The sequence below is a fragment of the Phocoena sinus genome, chromosome 6 (genome assembly GCF_008692025.1).
Source record: "Phocoena sinus isolate mPhoSin1 chromosome 6, mPhoSin1.pri, whole genome shotgun sequence".
NCBI classification, from domain to species: domain Eukaryota; kingdom Metazoa; phylum Chordata; class Mammalia; order Artiodactyla; family Phocoenidae; genus Phocoena; species Phocoena sinus.
Genome location: NC_045768.1, coordinates 20645679 through 20671053, shown reverse-complemented (window position 1 = coordinate 20671053; position 25375 = coordinate 20645679). Strand labels below are relative to the sequence as shown.

At 44.8% G+C, this 25375-nt stretch overlaps 1 protein-coding gene across 4 annotated transcripts; it reads right to left on the bottom strand.

The window, feature by feature from the left end:
• Window positions 1-94: 94 nt before the first annotated feature.
• Window positions 95-21345, bottom strand: WDR31 (WD repeat domain 31). Of its 4 annotated transcripts, XM_032636029.1 has the most exons (12): window positions 21213-21261; window positions 20572-20677; window positions 17930-18026; window positions 11210-11350; window positions 10634-10766; window positions 9148-9222; window positions 8297-8441; window positions 8093-8193; window positions 6836-6903; window positions 5729-5870; window positions 3998-4160; window positions 95-2480 (listed from the first exon to the last, which is right to left on the bottom strand). In XM_032636029.1, exons 4-12 carry the CDS (start codon window positions 11320-11322, stop codon window positions 2320-2322), a joined length of 1101 nt encoding a protein of 366 aa, XP_032491920.1. In that variant the 5' UTR covers window positions 11323-11350; window positions 17930-18026; window positions 20572-20677; window positions 21213-21261; the 3' UTR covers window positions 95-2319. The 4 variants fall into 4 exon arrangements, with proteins under 4 accessions (XP_032491920.1, XP_032491921.1, XP_032491922.1 ...); XM_032636030.1 differs by lacking the exon at window positions 20572-20677 and having other exon boundaries at window positions 21213-21345; XM_032636031.1 differs by lacking the exons at window positions 17930-18026; window positions 20572-20677; window positions 21213-21261 and adding an exon at window positions 11777-11810.
• Between the last annotated feature and the right edge of the window lie 4030 nt (window positions 21346-25375).

Genomic DNA, 25375 nt, shown 5'->3' with positions numbered 1-25375 from the left:
GCTCCACGGCATGTGGAATCTTCCCGGACCAGGGCTCGAACCCGTGTCCCCTGCGTTGGCAGGCAGATTCTTAACCACTGCGCCACCAGGGAAGCCTGGGAAACAATTTTATTGGTAATAGAACTGGGCTACTTCATCAGAGCCCTTCTATTTTCTCACATATGTTCCCGCCGTTCCCCTTTCCTGGGACCCCTCCCAACCACTCCCTTGGATTTTCTGTCTTCCTTCTAGAAGAAAGGCTAACCTGTAGCACTAATAGTTCAGGATTTGCTAGGACTTTCCCCGAGACACCTGTCTGCTGCTCCCAGGCACCTGGCCAGGAGGATCTCCTTGGAGCCAAAAAGTTAATAACTGGTCCAGAAAATACACAATGTCATGGCCTACAAATTTCTAAAATGAACTTTGTGACATCATGCAGAGGCAAAGGGGTAAGGAGGAAAGTCAGGCAGACCCAGGCCCAGATCTCAGTTCTCCCCTTCTTCCCCACACGTGTAACCTTGGGCAGAGGACTGGATGTCCCTGGGCCTCAGCTTCCTCATCTGTGACATGAGAGTAACACAACTGCAGTGAGGATACATGTATTCAGCCACCTGTAGGTGCTCAACGATGCAGCTTCCTCTCCCACCACCCACTTTGTCCTTTCAGAGCTCAAAGATCCATTAACTTAGGGAATCACAGGGAAGCTGAACAGTGGCTAAAGGTTTAGAAAATACCATCTAAGGAGAACAGGTGAAGGAGTGGTAAATGTGTTGTGTGAGTGTTTAGTCTGGACAGAGCGGGTGCTAAAGAGTTGTGGCTGCCATTTGTAAGCACCCACTAGCTTGCCTGACATTTAACACAGTTGAATCTTTGGAACAGCCCCGTAAAAAACGTCTGATTATGAAGCTCCATATTATAAGTGAGGAAACAGGTTTTATAACTTTCCCAAGATCAGCCAGCTACATGGGGCGATGGAGAGTCCAATTCAGGTCTGACGCTTTGCACGAGCTTAAGATTCTCCTGCCTCGTGACTGGAGGCAGCGTGGGGGAGGTGGCCCCAAAGAGGAGCAGGAGGGGACAAGGAAGATGGCTGTCAGCCACTGGTATCAGGGACAGGTAGGGGCCAGAGAGGACGAATGCTAAATCTTTCTTTGGGACTCATCAGAAAGGGACTCTCCAGGCCTCAGCTGCCTTAGGTATGGACCTGCCTGACGGCAGGAGTGACTTTCCTGGAGGAAAGTAGGTTTGTGAGCACCAGGCTGGGGACTGAGCTCCTGGGGGCCACACAGACAGAGCCGAGCATCCTGCCCCTCCTCGCCGAGGGGGGCTCAGTGGCTGGCACAGTTGAATCCATCTTTCTGCTTTTTTCTATATGTTCCATTGTTGTTGCAGAGATTCCCTTTGCCTTATTCTGGCCATTCCCCAGAAAGAGTTATATAAAACTAAGTAAAAATGTTAAAATATACAAATGCAATTTTTTTAGGCTTCATCTCTCCATTTTCATATCCACAGAACGGGTTTGATAACTCGTCTAACCGTGGGCGAGACGCTGCGGTGGCCGGCCTCTTCACACGTGTTTGTGCAGCCCTAGCACCGGTCTAGGGATTTGCCACCTCCCCTCTGTGACTACGCCGAGTAGAAGCCAAGGCTTTTGCTTTCTTGCCCTAACATTGATTCTTCACATTGCTGAGGGGCTGTGATTAGAGCTTAATCTCATGTCTACAGTCCACTTCCTCCATGGAGCTGCACTGTTCTTTCCCATCTAGATAATTGCGAGGCAACCAAAACAGAGTTTCTCTCTTTGCTGCATTTTCTTCTTTCATGGAGACATGGAAAAGGTCAGTTCAATAGACTCAGACCTGTGTTCTGACTCTCACAGACAGAGGCCTATCACTCTTATACCTACAGGTCATCATTCCAAGCCATAAACATTTTTTTAGAGAGAGAGAGACACATTCCATAGACAGAATGCGGTCTGTCTCAAAAGGCGAGACAGCCTTGGGAGAAACACACTCCACGGACAGAGTGTGGGCCATCTCAGAAAGCAAGAGGCCCATAAACTTTTTTTTGAAGAGCAGTCCCCAAAGCTCACTAAAAATTGCATTTGGATTTAACTTAGTTTGAGAACCTTATGGTTGAGTCCATATTTCTAATCTCTGCACCTGATTTTGAACCACTAGACTTAAATTGGCTTCTAACACTGATATACCTTCCAAGGGAGCCTAAGCAAAGAACACCATTCCACATGGCCCTCCCCCCAAGAGAACATGGAAAAACACAAAGTCACACTGAGTAAGGAGGGGCCACAGTTTGCTATTGTCCAGTGAAGGTGTCTTGGCCTCAGAATCCTGCCACTTCCTGCAGTTCCAGCCCTCGGCTATGGTCCACCCTGAGTAAGCGAATTCCTCTGCTGAAACTTGCACACAATAAGGAGACGGTGTCAGCCACAGCCAGGGAAGTCAAAGGTCCTGATCCATCCAGAGACAAGGTGAAAAGGCAGGCTGGGAAGGAAGGGGGAACCAGCACGTTAGGCCAAGAGTGCACATGTCATGAACGGCAGTGTCTTTGTAAGAAACCCCCAGAAATAAAGCACGTGCTATGCGCATCTAACCCAGAAGAGAGAGGCACTGTGTGCCTCAGAGGAACGTGCACCAGCGGGGAAGTCAACCCCAAGACGTCAAGTCTAGAGAATGGCACGTGGACCCAACAAGACGTACGCCACCTGGAAGTACGTCGGACAACTGGGGCCTCACTGCAAGGCCATGTGAAAATGCTACCCTCAGACACCTGCCCAGAGAACAAAGCATGGGTCAGCGCAGAGAAAACAGGTAAGAACACTGATCCTCAGCTGCTGGCTCCCTGGGGTCTAGCTCCCTTCGGGACAAAGGATGATGGGGGAGCTGAAGGGTGGCCTGAGGCTGCCAGCTGACCCAGTCTCCTCCATTTGCATCTTGCAGGCTCTGCTCTTCTAAGAGCTACCCTTGCATGCCTGGCAGGCAGGGCAGCGCTTGCGCACCTGGTTCTCCCTGGCTCAGGTTTTTGATTCCTGCATCTAGAACAGCTGCTCTGCCCCTCCTCCCACAATTCCACGGGAGGGTGCGGCCAGGCTGCGCTCGCTGTGAGCCACTAGACGTGATCCCACACCTGGCTTGTGAGCCACTAGACGTGATCCCATACCTTTTCTCTGAGGGAGCGACCCTATCCTCCCCTGCTGGGAGCTGAGTTTCCGGGAGATGACTGTCAAAGGGATCTGGCTTGAGGTTCTCTAAATTAATGTTATACCTGTGTCTGGCAGAAGCCAGTGTCCAGGACAGAATAGCACTGAGGCAGTGGGGTGCTGGTAAACTGGCTTTTTGGAAGGAAAAAAAAAACTACCTTCATTCAATAGCATTTGCCAGTTTTCATGGTGTAAATACTCCCACCACGACCGTATTAAATATTCCTGAATATTTAACGATCAGTCAGTAGGAAGCTGGTTCCGGCGCACCACTGCATGGAGGACTCTGGGCAGCTTGTTCCCTAAACATCTTTTTCTCTGGTGCTTTGAAGTGTCACTACCTTACTGCGATCCCAAACCTTGGCTGCAGAGTCAAGAGAGGGCAGAGTCTTTCTGAGACTATCCTTACCCCACTTCATGCCCTCTGAGCTAAGGGTCTCATTTTAGTCCTCGAGGATGAATTTTAAAATGGCAATTCTTGTTCTCTTTTCCAGACATTTTGAGCATCACAAGTTAAAACCAGATGAGGAACTTCAGGTAGAAAGAATAAAAGAATCAAAATACATTTGAGCTCTCAGGAATGAATCTGTACAACAAGATACCAGGGGTTACATGGTGACAGCTCCTAGCAGAGATTGGACAAAGATTCTGGCCTCTTGGTGTCATCTCTTAACCACTATGGGACTGGACAGTGGCAGGACATGGGTGGCTTTGTATATGTTGAGCTATGGAAGAAAGAGTTTTAAGGGAGCCTGTAGGACTTCACATATCTTTGAGAAGCATTAACAGCAGGCTCCTTACCTCCACTGTCTTGGTTCCAGATCTTCACCTTGCAGTCATGCGATGAGGTAGCAATCACAGGCGTCAAGGCTAATGCTCTTGGTAGAAAGACACAGGATGCTACAGTCTGGAAGTGCCCCTTGTACTCACAGATTCTGTTCCGCGTCTGCCTTAGGTCCCACAGCTGCAAAGTAATGACAGAGGCTGGCTCACACGTACATATTTCCCCAGCTTTAGACATGCTTCATTCGCTGAAATCCTCTCCCCGGCGTCTCATTATGCACCTATTCCCTCCACTTACCTCCTCATAGACACCCTTATCTTCATCTGTCCCATCCACACACCCAAGCATCCAGCCATGCGGTGACTATTTCAGCAACAACTATGCCTCAAACAACCCAGGTTAAGGATGTGCCAGAGGGTTGTTGCCTTCATTATCATCATCATGGTTGGTGAAAGCTCCAAGTCCTGTAGCACGATGGGACAGAATGGGGCTCTTCTATGACAGCTCAAGAGCTGCCTTATAACAGCCTCTTGGCATCTGTGGGTCCTGTGGGGCCCCATAGTTAGGAGCACCTTCTCATAAGTAAATACAGGTGCAGACCTTCCGATGTAATGCCTAGACACTGAATCTTGGTATAAGAAGACTAGATTCTATAACAAGGGAGACGATAGTCCTGCCAGCCCACTCTTGTTGATACAAATCAGACCACACCTGGAGAATAATGCTCACAGACAAGAGCAGATGGAATTGTGCCCAAAAAATAATGAAATCACTGGACACCATGTCATCCAAGGAACAGTTATAAGAGCTGGAAATGCTTAGCTTGGAGAAGAGATGCTACATCAATAGCCTGGGATTCAACACCTCAACCTACCATTTACTAGTGTGGTCTTGTACAAGAGATTTCAACTTGCCATGCCTCTATTTCCTCATCTGTAAAATGGGAACTATAATAATACCTAACTCACAAGGTTGTTTTAAGGATTAAATGAGATAATGCACTATAATGTGCTCAGCCCAGTGCCTTGCACATAGTAAGTGTCCAGTAAAATGGGAACTGTAATTGTCCTATTTGGATTATAGATAAGCCTTTAAACTGATATCTCACAATTAGAAATACAAGGTACTGGGAATTCCCTGGTGGTCTAGTGGTTAGGACTCTGTGCTTTCACTGCTGAGGGCACGGATTTGATCCCTGGTCGGGGAACTAAGATCCTGCAAGCTGTGTGGTGCAACCAAAAAAAAAAAGAAAGAAAGAAAGAAAGAAGGAAATCCAAGGTACTTCGGAGGAGCCTAGGCAATCTATCCCGAAATTAACTGCAAGGAAAGGTATATGGGTTAGGGATGGGATGGGCCTTCAACCAACACTAGAGCTCCAAACTTCCCGAAGAGCTTGAACTCCTTTACTGTGACCACACGTACTAGTGGGAACACACTTGGTTCTTCAAACAGTCCCTCCCCTTTCTAAGCTCTGTTGGGAGTAGGGACATTAATAGGCTGGTTCTGTATTTAATGCCTTCCTATCTTGACTTTCATCACATTCCTCTTTTCTGCAACCAATGCAGAGAGCTTAGGCAATGGTGGTTTCTTGAAAGAAGTGTCTGGAATGCAAAGGATCACTGATAGTATGCACTTGGAATAGGCCTGAGACATTAGTAGAGCCTGCCTGTGTAGCCCAGTACAGGCAGGAAGCCAGAGGAAGTCATTTCTCATCAGCAACCAAACACCTGGACCTTGCAGTCTCTCACCGTGGCTTCACAGCCTTCGCCTCCAAAGCCGCTGCTGCAGGAGATACACTTGTGTCCATCCTCACTGACCTCGCAGTGGGTCTGGATGTGCTGCTTTGCGGGAAATACATGAGCTACCTGCAGCCCCCGACTGTCCCATAATCTGAAAGAAATTACAGCAGGGAATGGGTTTATAGTAAATGTGCTGAAAGGCACCTGTAATAGCCTGTTAACGGCAAAGTCTTGGCTCAAAGTCTTGGCCAGTCAGAATGGAACGCCGTGATTTACCTAAAAACGGCAACGTGAACCAGATTAATCTCAGAGACTCCAAAGCTGGCAGGAAATAACCAAACTGAATGACATCTGAGTTCTTTCTATTTTGAGATCTAATTAACAGGAATTTAGACCAAGTATCTTAATTGTACAAGTTAATTTGTTAATCTGGTCCTTTGGGATACTACTTTCAACAGACAAGAGAATATTTCTGTGTCTGCGATTTACAAAAAAATTTTTAAAGATACTTATCGTGATGGAGAGGAGCAGTCATCATTCCAGAATCAGATACAGAAGATTTATAGGTCTTGGCCAACCTGAGCCATGGGGTCTACTTGGGACTGTTTTGTTTTGCCTCTTGTCTCATTTTTACCTCTTTATCTCCTTCCTCCCATTTTCTAAGTAGAATCTCTTCTGAGATCCAAAGTTTCTGGTCATGCTTTCTAGTCTAAGAAGGGTTTACTTCACCTGACTTGCCTGATGGTGATTCTGACCCTACTTCCACAGGGAGGGCTTCACCAGAGGGCTGAGTGATTGAGAACATATGGAGCCAAGCAAGGGCCACTTGAGGGGCGGGACGAGTGAGTGACTGACTCTGAGGTTACTCTGAACACATCTCCACAGTGGGGGCTGGCAGAATCAGCTGCTTGGAAACCGGCCAGAACAAGATGACCTCCTGCCACTCAACCTCTAACCACATGATCCATGGGGCCAATCAGAGAGACCCCAGCACTGGTGAGGGGCAGAGGAGTGGAAGGAGAAGCAATGTGGAGAAGCAGAGTAGGAACAGGTTATGTAAGCAGGGGAGCCACAAACCTTCACCAGAAACACTTTCTTGCTGCTCAGTAAGCCCACCTGATGGTTTTATCTTCAGAGGTCTGGAGTATATAAGGTTCTCTGGGGACCCAGCACAGGTGAGTGACCTGGAAGAGGCAAAAATTTAAAAACTTCTCCATACCATGTCATTCCTCTGCTGTAATTCCTGTAAATCTCGCTAAATAGCATCCCTGCCATCACTTCTCAAAGATGCCGAACCTAGCACATCTGACTTAGAGGGATTTTATGTTTTGCAGATTCCCACCAGTCATGCTCGACCTGCAGTTCCTAGGTTATCAGCAGCAATGGAAGCAGCTGGGCCAGTTGTGAGCCCCAAAATGCATGCGGGCACGCTTAGAGTGCCTGAAACCCAAACACCGCTGGCTGGGTGGCACCTAAGGAGAGCAGCCCCTGTTCTAAAGTGAGATCAACGAAACCCTAGCTTGAGGCCTCACAGGGTTCAGGAAGAGTGTTCTTGTTTTGCTTTATCCCTGCAGCCCCTGCTGGACAGACATGAAACAGTTTTCAGAACAACCCAGGGTAACACGATTTTCTTTTCTTCCAGAAACCTGCACAAATATGGAGGAGCACAAGGCAAGCACATGTTTCCATGGGCAGTTGTCTTCAAAACTCGAAAAGATGACTATGACTGACATTTGACAACCACTAAAGGACATTACCACGTCAGGTGATATAATTCTCCCCATTGTATAAATGAAGACACTGAGACTCTAAGTAAGTTTCTTGGGGTAGCACACCTAAAAAGTAAGGAATCCATGATTTGAATCCAGGTATGACTGACCCCAAAGGCTGTGAAGCTGATATACCAGTTTGCTACAGAAAACACTGGTCTTCAGAAGCAGAGCAAATTACACATACAGCAAAAGGTCATGCTTATTTCTCTGCATAACGTTACATATACAGAACACACAATAAGCATAAACTGTGAGCTCCTGGAGCCCAGGGACTGTGCCCTGGGTCACTAACCCTGCTTCTGGCACAGTATCTGGCCCACAGAAGATATGGAATAACTACGTTTTGAAGGAATAAGTGAGGACACCATTTAAAACTCCAATATAAACTAGTAGAGTTGTTCTCTGGGGTGGAAGAACTTAAGAGATCATCTAATCCAATAACCCTGAGAGGCCGGGGTCTAACAGAGAGTTGGGGGGTGAGCAGTAATTAGGACCCAATCCTCTAGTGCCTGGTCATGTGTCTCCTGATCTCTTTCCCAGGCCCTTCCTCACCCCATGCTCCCTCCTGCTGCCCTGCTCTGTACCAAGTTTGAGTTCATACCAGGTTCCTGGAGACTGATGCTCTCTCCACACACTGTCCGGTCCCCACATCCCACAGAAGGAGGGTGTTGTCACGAGAGCCAGTGCATAGCTGTGATGTGTCTTTGGAAACAGTGGCAAGAAGACGGTCCATGAGATAGGCCTGGAACAGGGCTTTTCAGAAAGTACAACGGTGTTGGGAAGAGATCAGCTAGCTTTACCTTACCTGGACTCACAGCCAATCCAGTGACCACCATGCTGTGGCCGGAGAACTGCTGCCTTGGTTGTGAGGAGCCTTGCAAGTCCCACATCATGACCATCTTGTCGCGAGAGGCACTGAAGAACTGGCCTGATTTGTGAATACAAGCTATCTGCTCAAGAAAAAAAAGCTCCAGTGTGTTTGTTTCATTGGACTTGAAAATGGGAAAAAGAGCTGGAGATAAGAGTGCTAGAGCCTGGAGTTCTTTCTCAGGCTGGTTCCAAATGCACCGTACCTGGTAGGTAAGTATATTCTGTGCTATGTGATTGTCGCTGATGCCTAGTTTCATTATGATGGAGTTTGCATCTGAATTTTTAGTTCATTTAGGTGGACTTCAGAGAGGCGAGTTATATAAATTGACATTACCATTTTCACTGGAAGCTCAGTCTACTATGTAATGCTCTTTAACAGATTAATTTTTATTTAACTGTTGTTGGCTTTTTAAACATTTCCCCAGCTAGGCTAAAAGGTTCCTGAGCATGGAGAGTTTGTCATTTCCCTAGCTATAGTAAACACTCAGTAAGCCTTCAATACAAGACCCTGTTAGGCTAGGGAGAGTTAATCTCAGACTTCTCTATTTCCCACTCGGGCTATGAAGGGCTTAACAATGAAAAAAAATTTAGTCTACTATACCTGTAACAATAGCTAGGCGAATGGTTTGCTTTGCTTTTCCTGGAGTAGGGCTTCACACCGTCAAATGAAGCCCCAGCATTTTTCCTTAACACTGAATATTCAATCACTCTTACTACCTAGAGCTATTAGACATTCCTTTATTCAATTCCAAATTCCCTCCATGATAGTAATCATATGACAATTACCTTTGTGATTTCACGCTCATGTCCTTTCAACCTTTTCACCACATTTCCAGTTCTCCAGTTATAGGCCACAACTGTCTGCAGAGTCATTAGAATATTTTAGTTGAACTGAAACAACAAGGCTTTACCTCATTCTCTACCTAATTTCTCCCTCTCTATCAAGGTTTTATTGTTGCTCGGTCCTTATGCCCCCCTACTTTGAGTTCTTCTGTCTCTCCCCAAGCCACTGGGCCACTCCTCTGAACCTTACTGATGGGTTTGGGATGACACTCCCCTGGGGGAACTGATTTAGTTTGAGGTTCTTCTGGTTGCAGATCCTGAAGGAAAATCTACATGAGATTAGATTTTTTCCCCTAAACTGTATCATACTTTTTCTTTTTTTTCAAATTTACCATCTGAATCATTTTTAGGTGTACAATTCAGTAGTGTTAAAAGTATAGTCACATTGTTGTGAAACAGATCCTTTTTTTTTAATTTCAAAATATCTCATCCATATCCCATCTGCCAGAGAGAATCATAGTTAAAATTTCCTTCCATCCTTTTTCCAGGTACATACTTTACTATTTTATTGTATTTCTCCCCCTAAACAGGATTTCAGAGCATTCTCTGGCCCAGTCTCTGTAGTTCATTGCTAGGGAATAAGGAGTGTGTTGGCACTTGACCTAATTAAATCCCAGTTTCTTAATCTGCAAAACAGAGGATAATCCTTCCTCTATCTACCCCTCACAGGTGAGGATCATATAGATAAAATTTCATACGCCTAAGATGATATAGATGTTAAGACAAAATGCTGCTAATTAAATGGTGATATCGTCAATTTTTAGATGCATCCTGATTTCAGGTGTTAAAATGTAGAAATGTGCATCTTAGAATCAAGGAAATACAGTATGAAAACGGAATTTGAAGATTCTAAGTGGCTACTGAAAATTAGAGGCATTATTTATTACAAAATAACCAACATTTTTGCCAGCAAGCGCCTAGATCTGAGTGCTACAGTAGATCCAAATACAAGGGAGAGAAAGCAAAGAGATTTAAAGTGACAATGGGAGGAATCACGATGCACACCAAAGTAGACATTTTGGCAGAAGAGAGGCATAAAAGAGACTAGAGGTTTCCTTTTGCTGATATAACTCCTGTGTCTGCAGGTAGGTTACAAATGGACAGGCTGGAATAATGATACTTGTCATTTATAAAAATCACGTGGGTGGTCCGGCAGAGTACCAAGCGTCTTACCATTCAGTCCTCACAGCGGTCCTGTGCAGTTGGCGTTACTATCCCCATTTAATAGATAAGGAGACTGAAGCTCAAGAAAATTAAAAGCCTTGCCCAAAGTCATCCTAAGTTGCAGAGCAGGAATTTAAACCCAGTCTTTCTAACTCTAAAGCCCATATTTTTAACACTACTCAACGTTGCTGCTAGAAATGCAGGGTTCCCTTCCGTTCCCTTCTCTGCAATAAGCTGGTTCCCTGGGAAGCACTGCACACCCCACCTTATCTTTTCCTCCGGAGACACAGAGGTCTGAGTTCAGAGCAGCAACAACAGAGACGGTATCCACGTGAGCTGGGCTATACTCTTGAAAAGCTTTAGTTTGAATTCTCTCGTCTCTAAATCCATCGGGCCTGCTAAAGAGAGGATGGAAAATGAGGGGCCCAATGGTACAGAGTGCACAGTGGAGCAAGGGGAAGAAGAGTGTGGGTTATGGTAGGAATTCAGGCCAGGCTGAGGAGAAAGACAGAAAAGGAGTAGAGAAAGGAGACATGCTGACATCACCAGAAATGGTATTATTAACTCTGTAAATGCTCAGAATGAGTGAATGACTGGAACCTGATAAAGGAAGAAGCCCAGAGTCCTTGCTCACTCTGGAGATGATTCCCAAAGATGCAGGGCCCCTCTCTCTGTGGCTGCAGACGCTATCTACTAAGATGTTTCTTATCCAAAAGGAAACAGACCAAACTGACTGTTCAGGGAAGGTCATCAGTGATGGCTCCGGGCCTTCTCTTTCTTTAGGGGAGAATTGTAATGCAGCGTAAAACTTGGGATCCCACTCAAGGGAGGGCTGCTGTACCTGTATTTATAAGTGCTGTATTTGAGTTTGCTCTGCAGTTTCCCCATCACTGCACAGAACTTGCATGAGACCTTCTGGGGAAGAGCTCGTTTCAGATGGCACCTGAATAGCATCCCACGTGGCTGCTGGAAGTCGTGTTCCCTGTTTAGTAAAAAGAATACACACTGTTAACTGTGTTAGGCACAATAACGGTAGGTAGTATGGTTATGTAAAAATCCTTTTTTTGAAAAAGACAAACTGTAGGTATTTGCTTTCCTCCTTTTTCTGCCTCACTCTTATGGCCCTGGGAATGCATCCTCCAATACAGCATTAGCAGATAAACAAAAGCAAAAACAAAACTAATTTTGAAAATATTAAGATGTTCCCCAGTAAGTCAAACATAGAATTATTATGTGGTCCAACAATTCTACTCCTGGGGATATAGCCCAACGAATTGAAAACAGGTGTTGGAACCAAAATTTATATGTGTATGTTCATAGCAGCACTGTTTACAATAGCCAAAAGGTGAAAACAACCCAAATATCCATCAACAGATAAATGAATAAACAAAATGAGGTTGATACCTACAATGAATATTATTCAGCCATAAACAGGAATGAAGTACTGGGAATTCCCGGCAGTCCAGTGGTTAGGACTCTGTGCTTTCACTGCCAAGGGCCCAGGTTCAATCCCTGGTCGGGGAACTGAGATCCTGCAAGCTGCGTGGCCCAGTGGAAAAAAAAAAAAAAAAAGAGGAATGAGGTACTGATACATAGTATAACATGATGAACCTTGAAAACATAATACTAAGCAAAAGAAGCCAGTCACGAAACACCACATATTGTATGAATCCATCTCTATGCAATATCCATAATCAGCAAATCTATAGAGACAGAAAGCAGATTAGTGGTTGCCAAGGGATGGGGTAATGGAGAGTGGCTACTTAATAGGTACAAAGTTGCCTTGGGGCAATGAAAATGTTCTGGAACTAGACAGTGGTGATGGCTGCATAATGTTGTCTATGTACTAAATAATAATAATAAACAATAATAAATTTATTTAATAAATTTATTTATTATTATGTTATGTAAATGGTGTATGCTATGTAAATATATTCTGCCATAATAAAACAAATACTAAGAGTGTGTATTTGGAAATAATGAGGGGGTTCCCTGGTGACCTAGTGGTTAGGATTCGGGCTTTCACTACTGTGTCCCGGGTTCAATCCCTGGTCGGGGAACTGAGATCCTGCAAGCCACGAGGTGTGGCCAAAAAAAAAAAGAGAGAGAGAGAGAATAATTTACACCAGTAATAAAGCTTCTTGAAAAAGAGCCTTAGTTATTCTAAAAGGCTATATAACCTTCCTAGCTTGCCGGATTGCTATTAAATAATTTCACTGTGACACTTCTCTAAATCAGTGTGCCAGGGTCATGAGGTTATTCTGTAGTAAGAATGAGATGTGGGAGACAGTGACACTAAATGAGACAATACAGCTGATGACCTGACCAGTAGGTCTCAAAGTGTGATCTCAGGACTGCTGGGGATTCCTGAGACCTTTCAGGGAGTCTGTGAGATACTCCTTTTTCCGCTACTCCTTTTTCCAACTATGTCTCTGTGTGAGGCCTGATTTTCTTCTTATACTATAACCCAAACGACATACTGCAATAGATTGAATGCAGAAGCAGATATGAGACTCCAACTGTCTTCTGTTTAAGCCAAACAGTAAAGAGATTTGCAAAAATGTAAAACAATACCACTCTCTTCCAACCAAAATTTTTTGTTTTCAAAAGTATGTTTATTTTTCATAAAATTGTTATTTATGTTTACATGCAATAGTTTTATTTTTTTAATGAGTTAATATGTAACTATTTTTAAAATATCTCAGTTTTAATGTCAAAAGGAGGTGGCAGAGTAGAATCCAATCTACAAGTTATATAAACAAAGGCTGTTTGAGGTCCCCAGTAATTTTTAAGAGTGCAAGGAAGTCCTGAGGCCAAAAATTTTGAGAGCCACTGGCCTAGAAATTAAATAATGTCAATAATGGATGATACACTATATTTAAATAAAAAGAATTATTAAATGTTTTCTAGATTTACTTGCGTCACCCCCAACAACTATCAAGGCGAGAACTAAAGAGAAAGAGAGATACGCATACACTCATTCAGGAAACACCCCCTAAGCACCTAATTTGTGCAGGTCCTATACTGGTTGCTGGTGAAACAGAGAAAAAAAAGAGACCAGAAGATGTGGCCAGTGTGGACATCTGCTAGGACTGACGGTACGTGACTAGGACCTAATCTCAGCTACTCTGGGTAATGTTCCTCTGCAACTAGCTGTCCCCTGAGATGCCAGAGGGTGGAGGTGGGAGAACCCAGTCCCCATCTCTTCTGGGGCTCTGCTTAAAGAAATTCTAGGAGATGAGTCGCTTATGGGCATGACCAGCCTACCTAGTTCTAGGAAGAACAGTCTACAGGGAGAAACAGCAGCTAAAACTCACCAAGTATTCTCCATCACATCATTACCTTTTTTTTTTTTTGGCCGCATGGCATGTAGGATCTTAGTTCCCCGACTAGGGATTGAACCTGGGCCCCCTGCAGTGGAAGCTCGGAATCTTAACCACTGGGCCACCAGGGAAGTCCCATATCATTCCCTTTAAAAACCACAGCTTTCCACAGTATGGAGGTTCCTCAAAAAACTAAAAATAGTATGATCCTGCAACCCCACTCCTGGGCATATATCCGGAGAAAACTATCATTCGAAAAGATACATGCACACCAATGTTCATAGCAGCACTGTTTACAACAGCCAAGACATGGAAACAACTTAAATGTCTATCAATGGATGAATGGATAAAGAAGATGTGGTACATATATATAATGGAAAACTACTCAGCCATAAAAAGGAATGAAATATTGCCATTAGCAGCAACATGGATGCAACTAGAGATTATCATACTAAGTGAAGTAAGTCAGAAAGAGAAAGTGATACCATATGATATCACTTATACATGGAATCTAAAATATGACACAAATGAACTTATCTACGAAACAGAAACAGACTCACAGACATACAGAACAGACTTGCAGTTGCCAAGGAGCGGGGGTAGGCAGTGTGTGTGTGAGGGATGGATTGGAAATTTGAGATTAGCAGATGCAAACTATAATACATAGAATGGATAAACAGCACGGTCCTACTGTATAGCACAGGGAACTATATTCAATATCCTGTGATAAACCATAATGGAAAAAAATATGAAAAAGAATGTATATATATGTATAACGGAATCACTTTACTGTATAGCAGAAATTAATACAACATTGTAAATCAACTATACTTCAATAAAATAGATTTAAAAAAAAAACACTTAAAACAAAAAAGCCACCACAGTTTTCCAGAAGAATTTCAGCCTACATTTGAAAGTTGCCAGAATTGACCTCCTGACAAGAATAGGTAACCAGTGAGAAATGGAATATTTCCTGCCATATCAGTAAACAAAGGATGTCACAGTCATCAGCGATTGAAGCCACAGCCTATGGTGAGCTGGTAAGCCCAGAGGAAACTCAGGATATGAAAACACAGGATACTGGCCCCAGTATCCTGCATATCAAAGGAGTGATTTCAGGGGCTTCCCTGGTGGTCCAGTGGTAAAGAATCCACCTTACAATGCAGGGGACACGGGTCCTGGTCGGAGAACTAAGCTCTCACGTGCGGCGGGGCAACTAAGCCCACGTGCGACAACTACTGAGCTCTTGTGCCTCAACTAGAGAGCCTGCATGCCCCAAACTACAGAGCCCATGTGCCCTGGCGTCTGCATGCCACAGCTAAAGAAGAGAAAACCCACATGCCACAACTAGTGACAAGCCCGCGTGAGGCAGGAGATAGATGGGCTCCAGGCTAGACATTTACAACTGGCCTCCTGTTCACACTTCCTGGGGTGAGAAGAAGATGGGCTCCAGGCTGGACATTCATTACCAGCCCCATTTACATTTCCTGAGGCAAAAGACAAATGGGCTCCGGACTACACATTTATGACCGGACTCCTGTCTGCATTTCGAGATCTGCACCTCAATATAAAAACCAGCAACAGAAATAGGGTAAATCACCAGACATTGGACATTTTTATGGCAGGGACAGAGTAGGACTAAACCCTGTTAAAAGATCAAGAGATCATCCTTAGGGCATGGAAAACATTGCACATGTGCAGAAAGCCTCCTTGGTGGTCAAAAAAGTTGGGGGGCTTCCCTGGTGGCACAATGGTTAAGAATCCGCCTGCCAACGCAGGGGACACGGGTTTGAGCCCTGATCCGGGACGATCCCACATGCCACGGAGTAACTAAGCCCGTGAGCCACAACTACTGAGCCTGAGCTCTAGAGGCTGTGAGCTACAACTACTGAACCCATATGCCACAACTACGGAAGCCCGTGCACCTAGAGCCCATGATCCACAACAAGAGAATCCACCACAATGAGAAGCCCGCGCACCACAACAAAGAGTAGCCCCCGCTCGCCGCAACTAGAGAAAGCCTGCACACAGCAATGAAGACCAAAAAATTTTTAAAAATTAAAAAAAGGAGGGGGCACCACCCCATAATATGTGATGTAATATGTGATGCTAAGGCTGCCCCATAGGCCTCTGGGCTGTAATCCATCTTGGAAAAACGTTGCGCACACGTGTTGTAGAGACTCCTAAGGCAGGTCACGTGTGGAAAAAGAAACCAGATAATTGGCCAAAGGTAAACAAGGACCCGGAAGAATTGCCCTATATAAATGACCTAACCACCTCTTTACTTCGCTCCTCCTCATTAGGGAGGATGCCCACACCCTTTCTCTCTGGGTGTGCATCTCTGCCTTGCTTCTATCTTAACAAACTTTCTCTGTGTGCTCTCCCACTTGTTGCTGTGCTATGTCTCTAACGATAAACGTTGTACCTGTTTTTACAGTTTTGCCTCCGTGAGAAATGTATTTTTTACTGGGGGCAAGAGCCAGGGGGTGTGGTGGCTGGGATTCCTGGTTTTCATCCAGGTTACCCAGGTTCAGTTCCTGGGCAGGGAATTAAGATCTCGCTTCACACCACCACTCACTGCTGCCTCTCTGAGATCAGGCGCACCACAATGAAGAGCTGGTGCGCCGCAACGAAAGATCCCGCATGCCGCAACTAAGACCCGACGCAGCCAAAAATAAATAAAATACATAAATAAATAATAAATCTTCAAAAAAAAAGAGTGATTTCAGTGAGCCCAGACTCTTGCATCTTCCCATACCTAGAAAAGCCCTAAATTCCTTAACTTGACATATATGGTTTTCTTTAATTAACAGTAATCTTTTGATGTTCCCGACTACCTGCCCTTTGTTGCAAAACTCCTATATATCCTAGCTCCCCCCTCGACTCCTCAGAGCAGTTCTCTCAGGGCTACTTGGGATGCTGCCTCCCAGAGTTGAGTCCTAAAAATTCCTGCCGAATAAAATATAACTCTCAACTTTTAGGTTGTAAATATTTTTTAAGTTGACACCAGTGTAGAAGCAAATGCAGTGGAAAGAACACTGTGAGTGGCATCAGGAGCCCTGGGCTCTAGCCCCAGCCCTGCTTCATCTCACTGTGTGTCCTTGAGCTCCTCTCTCCTCCCCTCTGTGCCCCAGCGTCCTCATCTATAAAGGAGGACACCAGATTAAATGATTTTTAGTAGACTATATGCTCCATAAGAGGAAGGACTCTCATATTCTTCTCTGTACTTCAAGTGGCTTGCACAGTGTGACAAACACATTTGTTGTGAAATAGCGAACCTAAGGTCCCTTGTAGTTCAGACATTGTAGGATTCCCTATAACAAGCACAAGCATCGGCAGACAGGGCAGAGGGTCCTCAGAGGAACGGAACCAGACATAATTTCTTTGACGTAAGAGAAGCCATTTTAGGCCTCAGCCATTTTGTGATCTAAGCCTGGCCACAAGGCTTGCTCTTGACCAGGTCAGGGAGATAATAAATCAGGTGTAAAGACTCCCAGTTCTGTTTTGAAGGTAAAGGTTAGCCTGAGGCACATTCTTGAGCTATTTTGTAGGATCCAAAACCCCCTCAAGCACTCAACCCCAAGACTAACTGGAACTTAAGGAATGATGGTGCTGACCTTTGCTAACCCTGATGACTTCAACCAACTAGAGCTGAAACTCTGTCAGGCTTTGCCCCAATTCTAGGCTGAATTCTCCTCTGCTCAAGCCCCTCATGAATATGCATACACCACCTGAGCCCATTCATAAATATGCATGCACCCTTATCGTAAAACTTCCCCAGTTTTGCTGCTCGGAGAGACGCTGTTTTGGGAAATATCCCTGGTGTTCTTGCTGCAAGTACTAAATCCTTCCTTCTCTCCAAGCTCTTTGGCTTGGTTGTGTCTTTTGGCTTGACACCCACCAAGAGGGGAATCCAGTTTTTCAGGTAACACAAATATGCCCACAGGAAAAATTTCAGGATAGTTTTCAAAAAGCTTGGAATGTTGTATTGTTTGTAGTTAGACAGAGGTTGCAGGGCTTCCTATCTGCCAACCTAACCCATTTTTCAACCCTGTCATCAAACTAAGGACAGATGGCATCCATAGATCTAGGTCACTGGAAACTGCATATGCTATAAATGGATTGGCTTTGCTTAAAACTGATTGGATTCTTAGCTGGTATCTTCTGAGAGCCATACTTCCATCTGAAGTGTATTCATGGGACATTCTAAGGAAAAGAAAACCTTTAGAATTACTTACCACCAAACCAGTAGGATCTTCTCGGTGAGCTGCTGTATTCAATACTTTTGTAAAGTTTATCCTTTGGAAAATAGTCCAGGCAGCCACTTCCTAATCTCTGTAATTAGTGAAAAGACACTTAAATTAATCTCTTCTCTAAGCATATGTTTGCACTGAAAGGAGATTTACAAGGTAAATAAGAGATTGTTAACTAAAGAGATTAAGTGTATTTTCTCTCACAAAGGAAGAGCTATTTTGCAAAATTCCAAGATTTTATAACTGCACATTTCCAATAATTAGGGAAACTATACCATAATGTTAATTATACAACTATTTTTAAAATATGCAAAATAGGATATATTTAAATTCATCATTAAATATTTTAATTTTACTCATAGTACTTCTGTTCATCAAAAATCTTCAGAGGTGACTGCTTACTTCAGAGCTTTCTGTTTTTGTGAGAAAGGCAATTTTTCCTGTTTAAAATAATACTTTATTAAGATGAATCATAGAATTTGAGATGGAAGTGCTTTTCAAAATCATCACATATAAACTCTTTATTTAAAGATCTGGAGAAAGTGGGCAGACACATCATTTGCTCAAAATTCTAACTAGGTAGACCTCCTGATTTCTGGCCCAGAATTTCCATTATCAACATCTACAAAGAAGAAACACAGTTTTATTGCATTTTAACAACTCTATTTTGATGTGGACCATTTTTTTAAAGCCTTTATTGAATTTGTTACAATATTACTTCTGTTTTTATGTTTTGTTTTTTTGGCCCCGAGGCATGTGGGATCTTAGTTCCCCAACCAGGGATCAAACCCACACCCCCTGCGCTGGAAGCAGGTTGTCTTAACTACTGGACCACCAGGGAAGTCCCAACAACTCTATTTTAAGAATTCAAATAGGGACTTCCCTGGTGGTGCAGTGGTTAAGAATCTGCCTGCCAATCAGGGGACAAGGGTTCGAGCCCTGGTCCAGGAAGATCCCACATGCTGCGGAGCAACTAAGCCCATGCGCCACACCTACTGAGGCTGTGCTCTAGAGTCTGTGAACCACAACTACTGAAGCCCGTGTGCTGAGAGCAGAGAGCCTGTGCTCTGCAACAAGAGACGCCGCCGCAATGAGAAGCCTGTGCACCGCAACAAAGAGTAGCCCCCGCTCTCTGCAACTAGAGAAAGCCCCGCACGCGCAGCAACAAAGACCCAATGCAGCCAAAAATAAATACATAAATTTATTTTAAAAAAAGAATTCAAATAAATTCTAATTATTGTTTGATAGCATGGCTTATTCGCATAATTTAGAGCAGCATAAAGTAGTCAGAATAATATTTAATTAGGTACATTAGCCTTGAAATGAAGCCTAGGTTTGAATTACAGTTATACTGTGGCCTAGGGCAAGTTGCTGGACCTCTCTAAGTCTCAGTTTCCTATGTGTAAAATGGGATAATAACTATCATTGGGCTTCTGTGAAGATAAAAATAGCACTTAAAATGTGCCAAGGACTGTTTAAGCGCTTTATATTTAACTCATTTAATCTATTCCACAAGCCTCTTAGATACATGTTGTTACTATCCTCATTTTGCAGATGAGAAAAGTCAGGTACAGAGAAGTTAGGTAACTTGCCCAAGTTTACAAATAAGTTGCAAAGAAGTGCCGGAGCTGAAACCTGAATCCAGGCATTCAGACTCCAGAGGCTTTGCTCCCTACCAGCATACTACACTGCATCTCTGCAAAAGCTTGTGCATTCTAAACTCTTGGTTCAACCTGGCAAACTGTTAGGAACAAATGATGACTACTAGCATGATTACTAGATTAACAGTGATAGCAATGCTGAAAGCAGCAATTTCACTCTTATTAATTCTACTCTTAATACACATATATTAAATTTGCATTACAAATATACACAGAGAACATATGCAAGTGGCAATGAGTCTGGAGGATATTAAACTGAAGCCAATGATGTCTCCTGACCAGAGTGACTGATCACTCTAAAGCTAAGAGTTCATTATGTTAGCTATTATAGAGCAAGGCAATTTAAAACCTTGAGGACAAAATATATGTACTTGAATAATGTCCATGTTGTAATTTATTATGAGTAGACCAAGATAGCCTGGGAAAACAGATGCAAGGCAAATATCTCTTGAATGAATGAATGAATTAATGAATGAAATACTAAGGTAGGAGAGTCTGCTTGGCAAGAAGCTTTTTAAGGACCCAACAACATGAAGTCCTTTACAACTCTCCAACAACAGATCCTTCAGGCGGTTACCCTGTCCCAGATATCAGGCCTGGAAAGGCTACAGAGGACTTGGGAAACCCTGCAATTCAATATGGCTCTCAATGTCCTTGTTGGTTCCAAGGTGGAATCAGACCTAAATCTCTAAATCTGAATCCCAGGACCCATTTCTGCCCCAATTTGCTTTTCAAACGCTTTGAGATATTCAGTGGTCACTATTTTTTTTTTTGGCTGCACCGCGCCACATGCGGGATCTTAGTTCCCCGACGAGGGATCCAACCCGTGCCTCCTGCAGTGGAAGCTCGGAGTCAACCACTGGACCACCAGGGAAGTCCCTCAGTGGTCACTCTAAACATAACACTTAGAACACTCTTTTAACTCTCCAGTACAACATTCCTTGATATATTCCAGAATATACCCACCCGTCATTTTCCATGAAGAAACTGGGACTCAGAGTCATGAGTTGCTAAAGGTCACACAGGGGCGAAGATGGGGTACTGGACCTTATTCAGCTGGACTCCTGGTCCACTGTTCATGTAAATGATGATTTCATATCCCCCTCCCTCTCCCCACATCTCCCTCTGCACACATCTAAACTACACTCTGGAAGACCAAGGAATCTAAACCAAAGCTCAAACAGAAACAAAACCAGAAGCAAGTGGGAAACGGTCTGATTTGACCCACTAATGGTACAGAGGTTCAGAGAATAACAGCGTCTTGCCCAAAGTCAGTCAGGGAATCAGTACTAGGTCAGAACTCCCAAGGTTGCCCCAAGTTTTGGGGACAACCTGTGCGCAGTTTTTCCTTTCTGGCTGTTCAGATAACAAATGCCCCTCGCCCTCTCTAAGCGTATGGCCAAAGCTTATTTTTGATGGGGGTCGGGGGTAGGAGTGGGTGGAGGGGTGTTTGCCCAAGACTGGATGTAACGCCACCCAACGCAAGGCCGGACCTGGGAACCCTCTCCCCTCTTCGGTCAGGCAAGAGGCTTCGGCTCAGAGAGAGCGACGGCTCCCACCTCCCCTCCCGCCAGCTGCGCCTTTTCCTCCCGCCTCGGGCTCCATACCCTCCGGCCGGCCGGTCGGGCTGGAAGCTGAGGCCGACAGAGGACGCCGAGCCGGAGGGCATCCGCAGCCTCCAAGGTCCACAGCTTCCCGCGCCTCCGCCCTTAGCAACAAGGCGCGCGTCGCTAGGGCTGGAGTTCCAGCGAAAACCCTCCGGGCGCCCTCGCCGGCCACCGAATCGCCGTTCCTCTCGCCTGACGTCTGCCGGGGTCGAGCCGAGAGCGCCCCGCCCTGCCTTCTTACTGCAACAGTGCGTGGACGAGGTTCCAGAGAATAGGATCGACGTGCCCAAGACCGCGCTGCCAGAGAATCTATATAATCCAAGGAAAGAGGATATCACTGTAATAGCCACGGAGAAAGCACTTAATAAATGTCCTCTTTTAACTTATTCTTCATCCAGATAGAGATGTTGCTTTATTTCTTTGGCGTTTTCCCTGATACCACCCAGGCAGAGATCCCTCTTTGTACACTTCCCCGGGTCTCCCACTTCCCTATTCCGTTCATTCTTTCGTTCATCAAACCTTTATAGCCCATCACCATAGCAAAGAGACCCCGCAGTACTTCTTGAGGTCCAATGGGAAGACAGTTCCGGAAACTGACAGCAGCTACAAGACAAAGTTTTTGTAGTTGCAGTCGAATTGCTTCTAGACTAGAGTCTATTCATCTCTGTATTCCTAGTACAGAGAACAGGGTTTGCTAAGGGCTTGTTGAATGTTGAATGAATGAACAAATGAATAAATGAATGAATGAATGGCAAGGACCTTAGCCAACATTTCTTTCACACCCTAATAGGTGCCTCCTGCAGTGTTGATCTCCCAGCAGAACTGTCTTCAATGACGACTTGTGCAGTTTCTGAAAGTTAGGTGTCTGTGGGAGTGGAGGTTGGGATGGTGAGGGAAATGTACCTTCATAGAATGTCAGGGCTGGCCATGGCGTCTATCATCCAACCCAGAGAGGGAATCCCCTCCACAGCCTCCCCATCAGGGTTCCTCTAGCCCCTGTTGATGCTGCCTCAGTGTTGATGCATTCATTACTTTATTAGTCAGTGACCTGTTGTTACGAGACCTCCCGCCTGACAGGAGCTGTTGTCACTTGCAACATTGATCTAGTTCAGAGCTGAGGGCTCTCCCTAGAAACTCAATAACAGCCTGGCAATCAGGAGAGACTGATTGCTTTGCCCTGGGCTAGGCTCAGTGCAGCCACAGAGTTGACTTACCAGATCCCTGCCGGTAATATGCTCTGGGGATGCAGCCCCTCTGGAAGATGCTTTAGGCTTAAGGCACCTGAGACTCCCAAACTGGTATCTCTAGCCAGACTTCTCCTTAGATCTGCATATACACCTGCCTCCTGCCCATCTCCACCTAGCTGTCTAAAAGACACTTCTCCTTGACATGACTCACACTGGAAACATTATCTTCCCCCCAAACCTGTTCTTCCTCTTTTCTCTCTGAGTACTGGGCACCACCATTCATCAATCACGCAAGCCAAGGATCTACGAGTCATTTGTAACTTCACCCTCTCCTCTTTGTTCCAGAACAAACCCCAAGACCTCTCAATTCTGACTCCAAAATATCCTAAAAATAAAAATCTCTCCACTTCTCTATATCCACCACCCTGGTTCAGGCCAACATCACCCCAGCGTGTAATGGATCTAAATGGCCACAAATTTGCTGTAGCTTCTCCTATCAGAGCTGGCCTTGTAACTTCTTTTGACCAATATAATGTGGTGGAAGTGACATTGTGTTACTTTTGAATTTAAGCCTCAAAAGTTCTAGTAGCTTCTGCTCTCACCTTGGAACACTGCCGCCATGGGAAGAAGCCCAGGCAAGCCTGTTTAAGACACATGGCCCAACCAATAGGTAGCACCGAATGCCAGACATGGCATTTTAGACCATCCAGCCCCAGCTGAGCAATCAGATGACTGCGACCCCAGGAGTAACCATCAGAAAAACAGCCCAGATGAGCTCAACCCAGCCCAATTTGCCAACCCACAGAAATGTGAGCAAATAAACAGTTGCCATTTTAAGCCGCTAAGCTTTGGGATGGTTTCTTATACACAACAGATAGCTAATATCCAAATTCCTTCATTAGGTCTGTAAGGTTCGGTATATACCTTTTGAGCCTCATCTTCCACCCCTACCACCCATACTATATGCTACGATGTTCGAAACTGCTTGCAGCTCCTTGGCTCTTCAGCTGTCACCTGTGAATCCTTGCATAGTTGTTCCCTCTGCCTAGGGCTCCTTACTTCCCTCACCTATCTCTGCCTAACTATTTATCCTCAGCTTACAGACCATCTCCCTCTCTACCCTCAAGTCTTGCCTACCATTCCTGTCTTCCCCCAGACTGAGTTAGCCATCTTTCCTTTCGTGCTTACAAAGACCACACACTTTCCCCAGCCTAGCATAATTTCTCATTTGCTTGTTTTTCTCACGTGACTGGGAGTTCTGTGTGGGCAGTGACTGATTGATTACACCTGGATCTATTGCTGGTGTCTAACCTGGGGTCTAGCACAGCGCTGTAATAAAACATTCCAAGGTGATGTCGGTGCCCTGTAACTGCACTGTCCAGTACCTGGCCCCAAGCCACCTGTGGCTACTGAGCACCTGAAATGTGGCTAGTGCAACTAAAGAACTGGTTTTTCAGTTGTATTCAATTTTAACTTTAAGTAGCCATATGTGGCTAGTGGCTATGGTATTGGACAGCGCAGTTCTAACACATAGTAGATGCTCATTGAGTATTTTTGGCATGGTTGTATTTTTTTTCTTCTCTTCCTTTTTTTTTTTTCTTTTTAAACAACCACTTCTGGTCATTATGTTCACTTCTCACCCTCCAAATACTGATGCATATAAGGATGGAGGTGATCCTCCATGATGTTAAGATTTCTTTCCCCTGGTTGTATTGTTTTCTTTCTTTTTTTAATCATTGAGTATTTCTGAATAAAAAATGAAAGAGGGGGACAGTCATGGACAGCCGATTAGGACACAAGATGGAATGCTGTGGGTGTAAGCAACATAAACTCACATACCCCCTCCTTCCCCTACACCTTTCATCCCCTCGGCTTAACTCTACCAGTGCCTCTAACTCTGCCTTGTATAAATATAATCCTAGTTCTTGGCTTTTTACTGCCTGAGCTGGTTATTCTCTCCTGGACTTGCCCAGTTTGATATTGTCTCTCCTCTGAAGTGGGCTGGTCCTGAGAGCCTTCCGGAGACAAGATCTGGTCTCATCCGGTCCCTTCTGGATCTGCTCTGGCCAGAGCAGAGAGGACTCTCTCTCCTCAGGGGCCTGGACTTCACCACATGTGGTCTGAGGCTGTCTGCACTGGCAGGCTGCCAAGTGCCTCTTAAAGGTGACAGCTGAGGCCGGTTGTGCTGTGAATACATCACAGGAGAAAAGAAGTCACAGTGTTGAGAGTCTTTTTGCCACTGCTGGAAACCATGCAGATCCCAGTCAGATGATTTCCAGCCCTGACACCAGAGACATGCAGGCAGACAAGGGCTGGGTCTGCCATTAAAGAGCAGGCCTGCGGGAGAGTAAAGGCCGGGAATTGTCCTTTCCAATAGACTTTCCCAAATGTTCACTACTAAAAAGTTAAAAAAAAAAAAAGACCAAAACCAAATGTCATAAGCAAGTGAAAAGTCAGATTATAGAGCAGAATGTACAGATAATCCCAATTTTTAAAAAATAAATACGTTCTGGACTTCCCTGGTGGTGCAGTGGATAGGAATCTGCCTGCCAATGCAGGGGACACAGGGTTCGATCCCTGGTCCAGGAAGATCTCACGTGCAGCAGAGCAACTAAGCCCGTGCACCACAACTACTGAGCCTGAGCTCTAGAGCCTGTGAGCCACAACTACTGAGCCCACGTGCTGCAACTACTGAAGACTGCGCTTAGAGCCCATGTTCTGCAACAAGAGAAGCCACGGCAAGGAGAAGCCCACGCACTGCAAAGAAGAGTAGTCCCTGCTCACCACAACTAGAGAAAGCCCACTCACAGCAACGAAGACCCAATGCAGCCCAAAATCAAATAAATAAATAAATACGTTCCCACCTATGTCATATAGTAGGATCTAATGAATATTTTATCATGTGTGAGGATCTGTAAATATACTGGTAGCACCGTTTCAGAATGTAAATTGTGTACGGTTCTTTGGTGAGGGGAG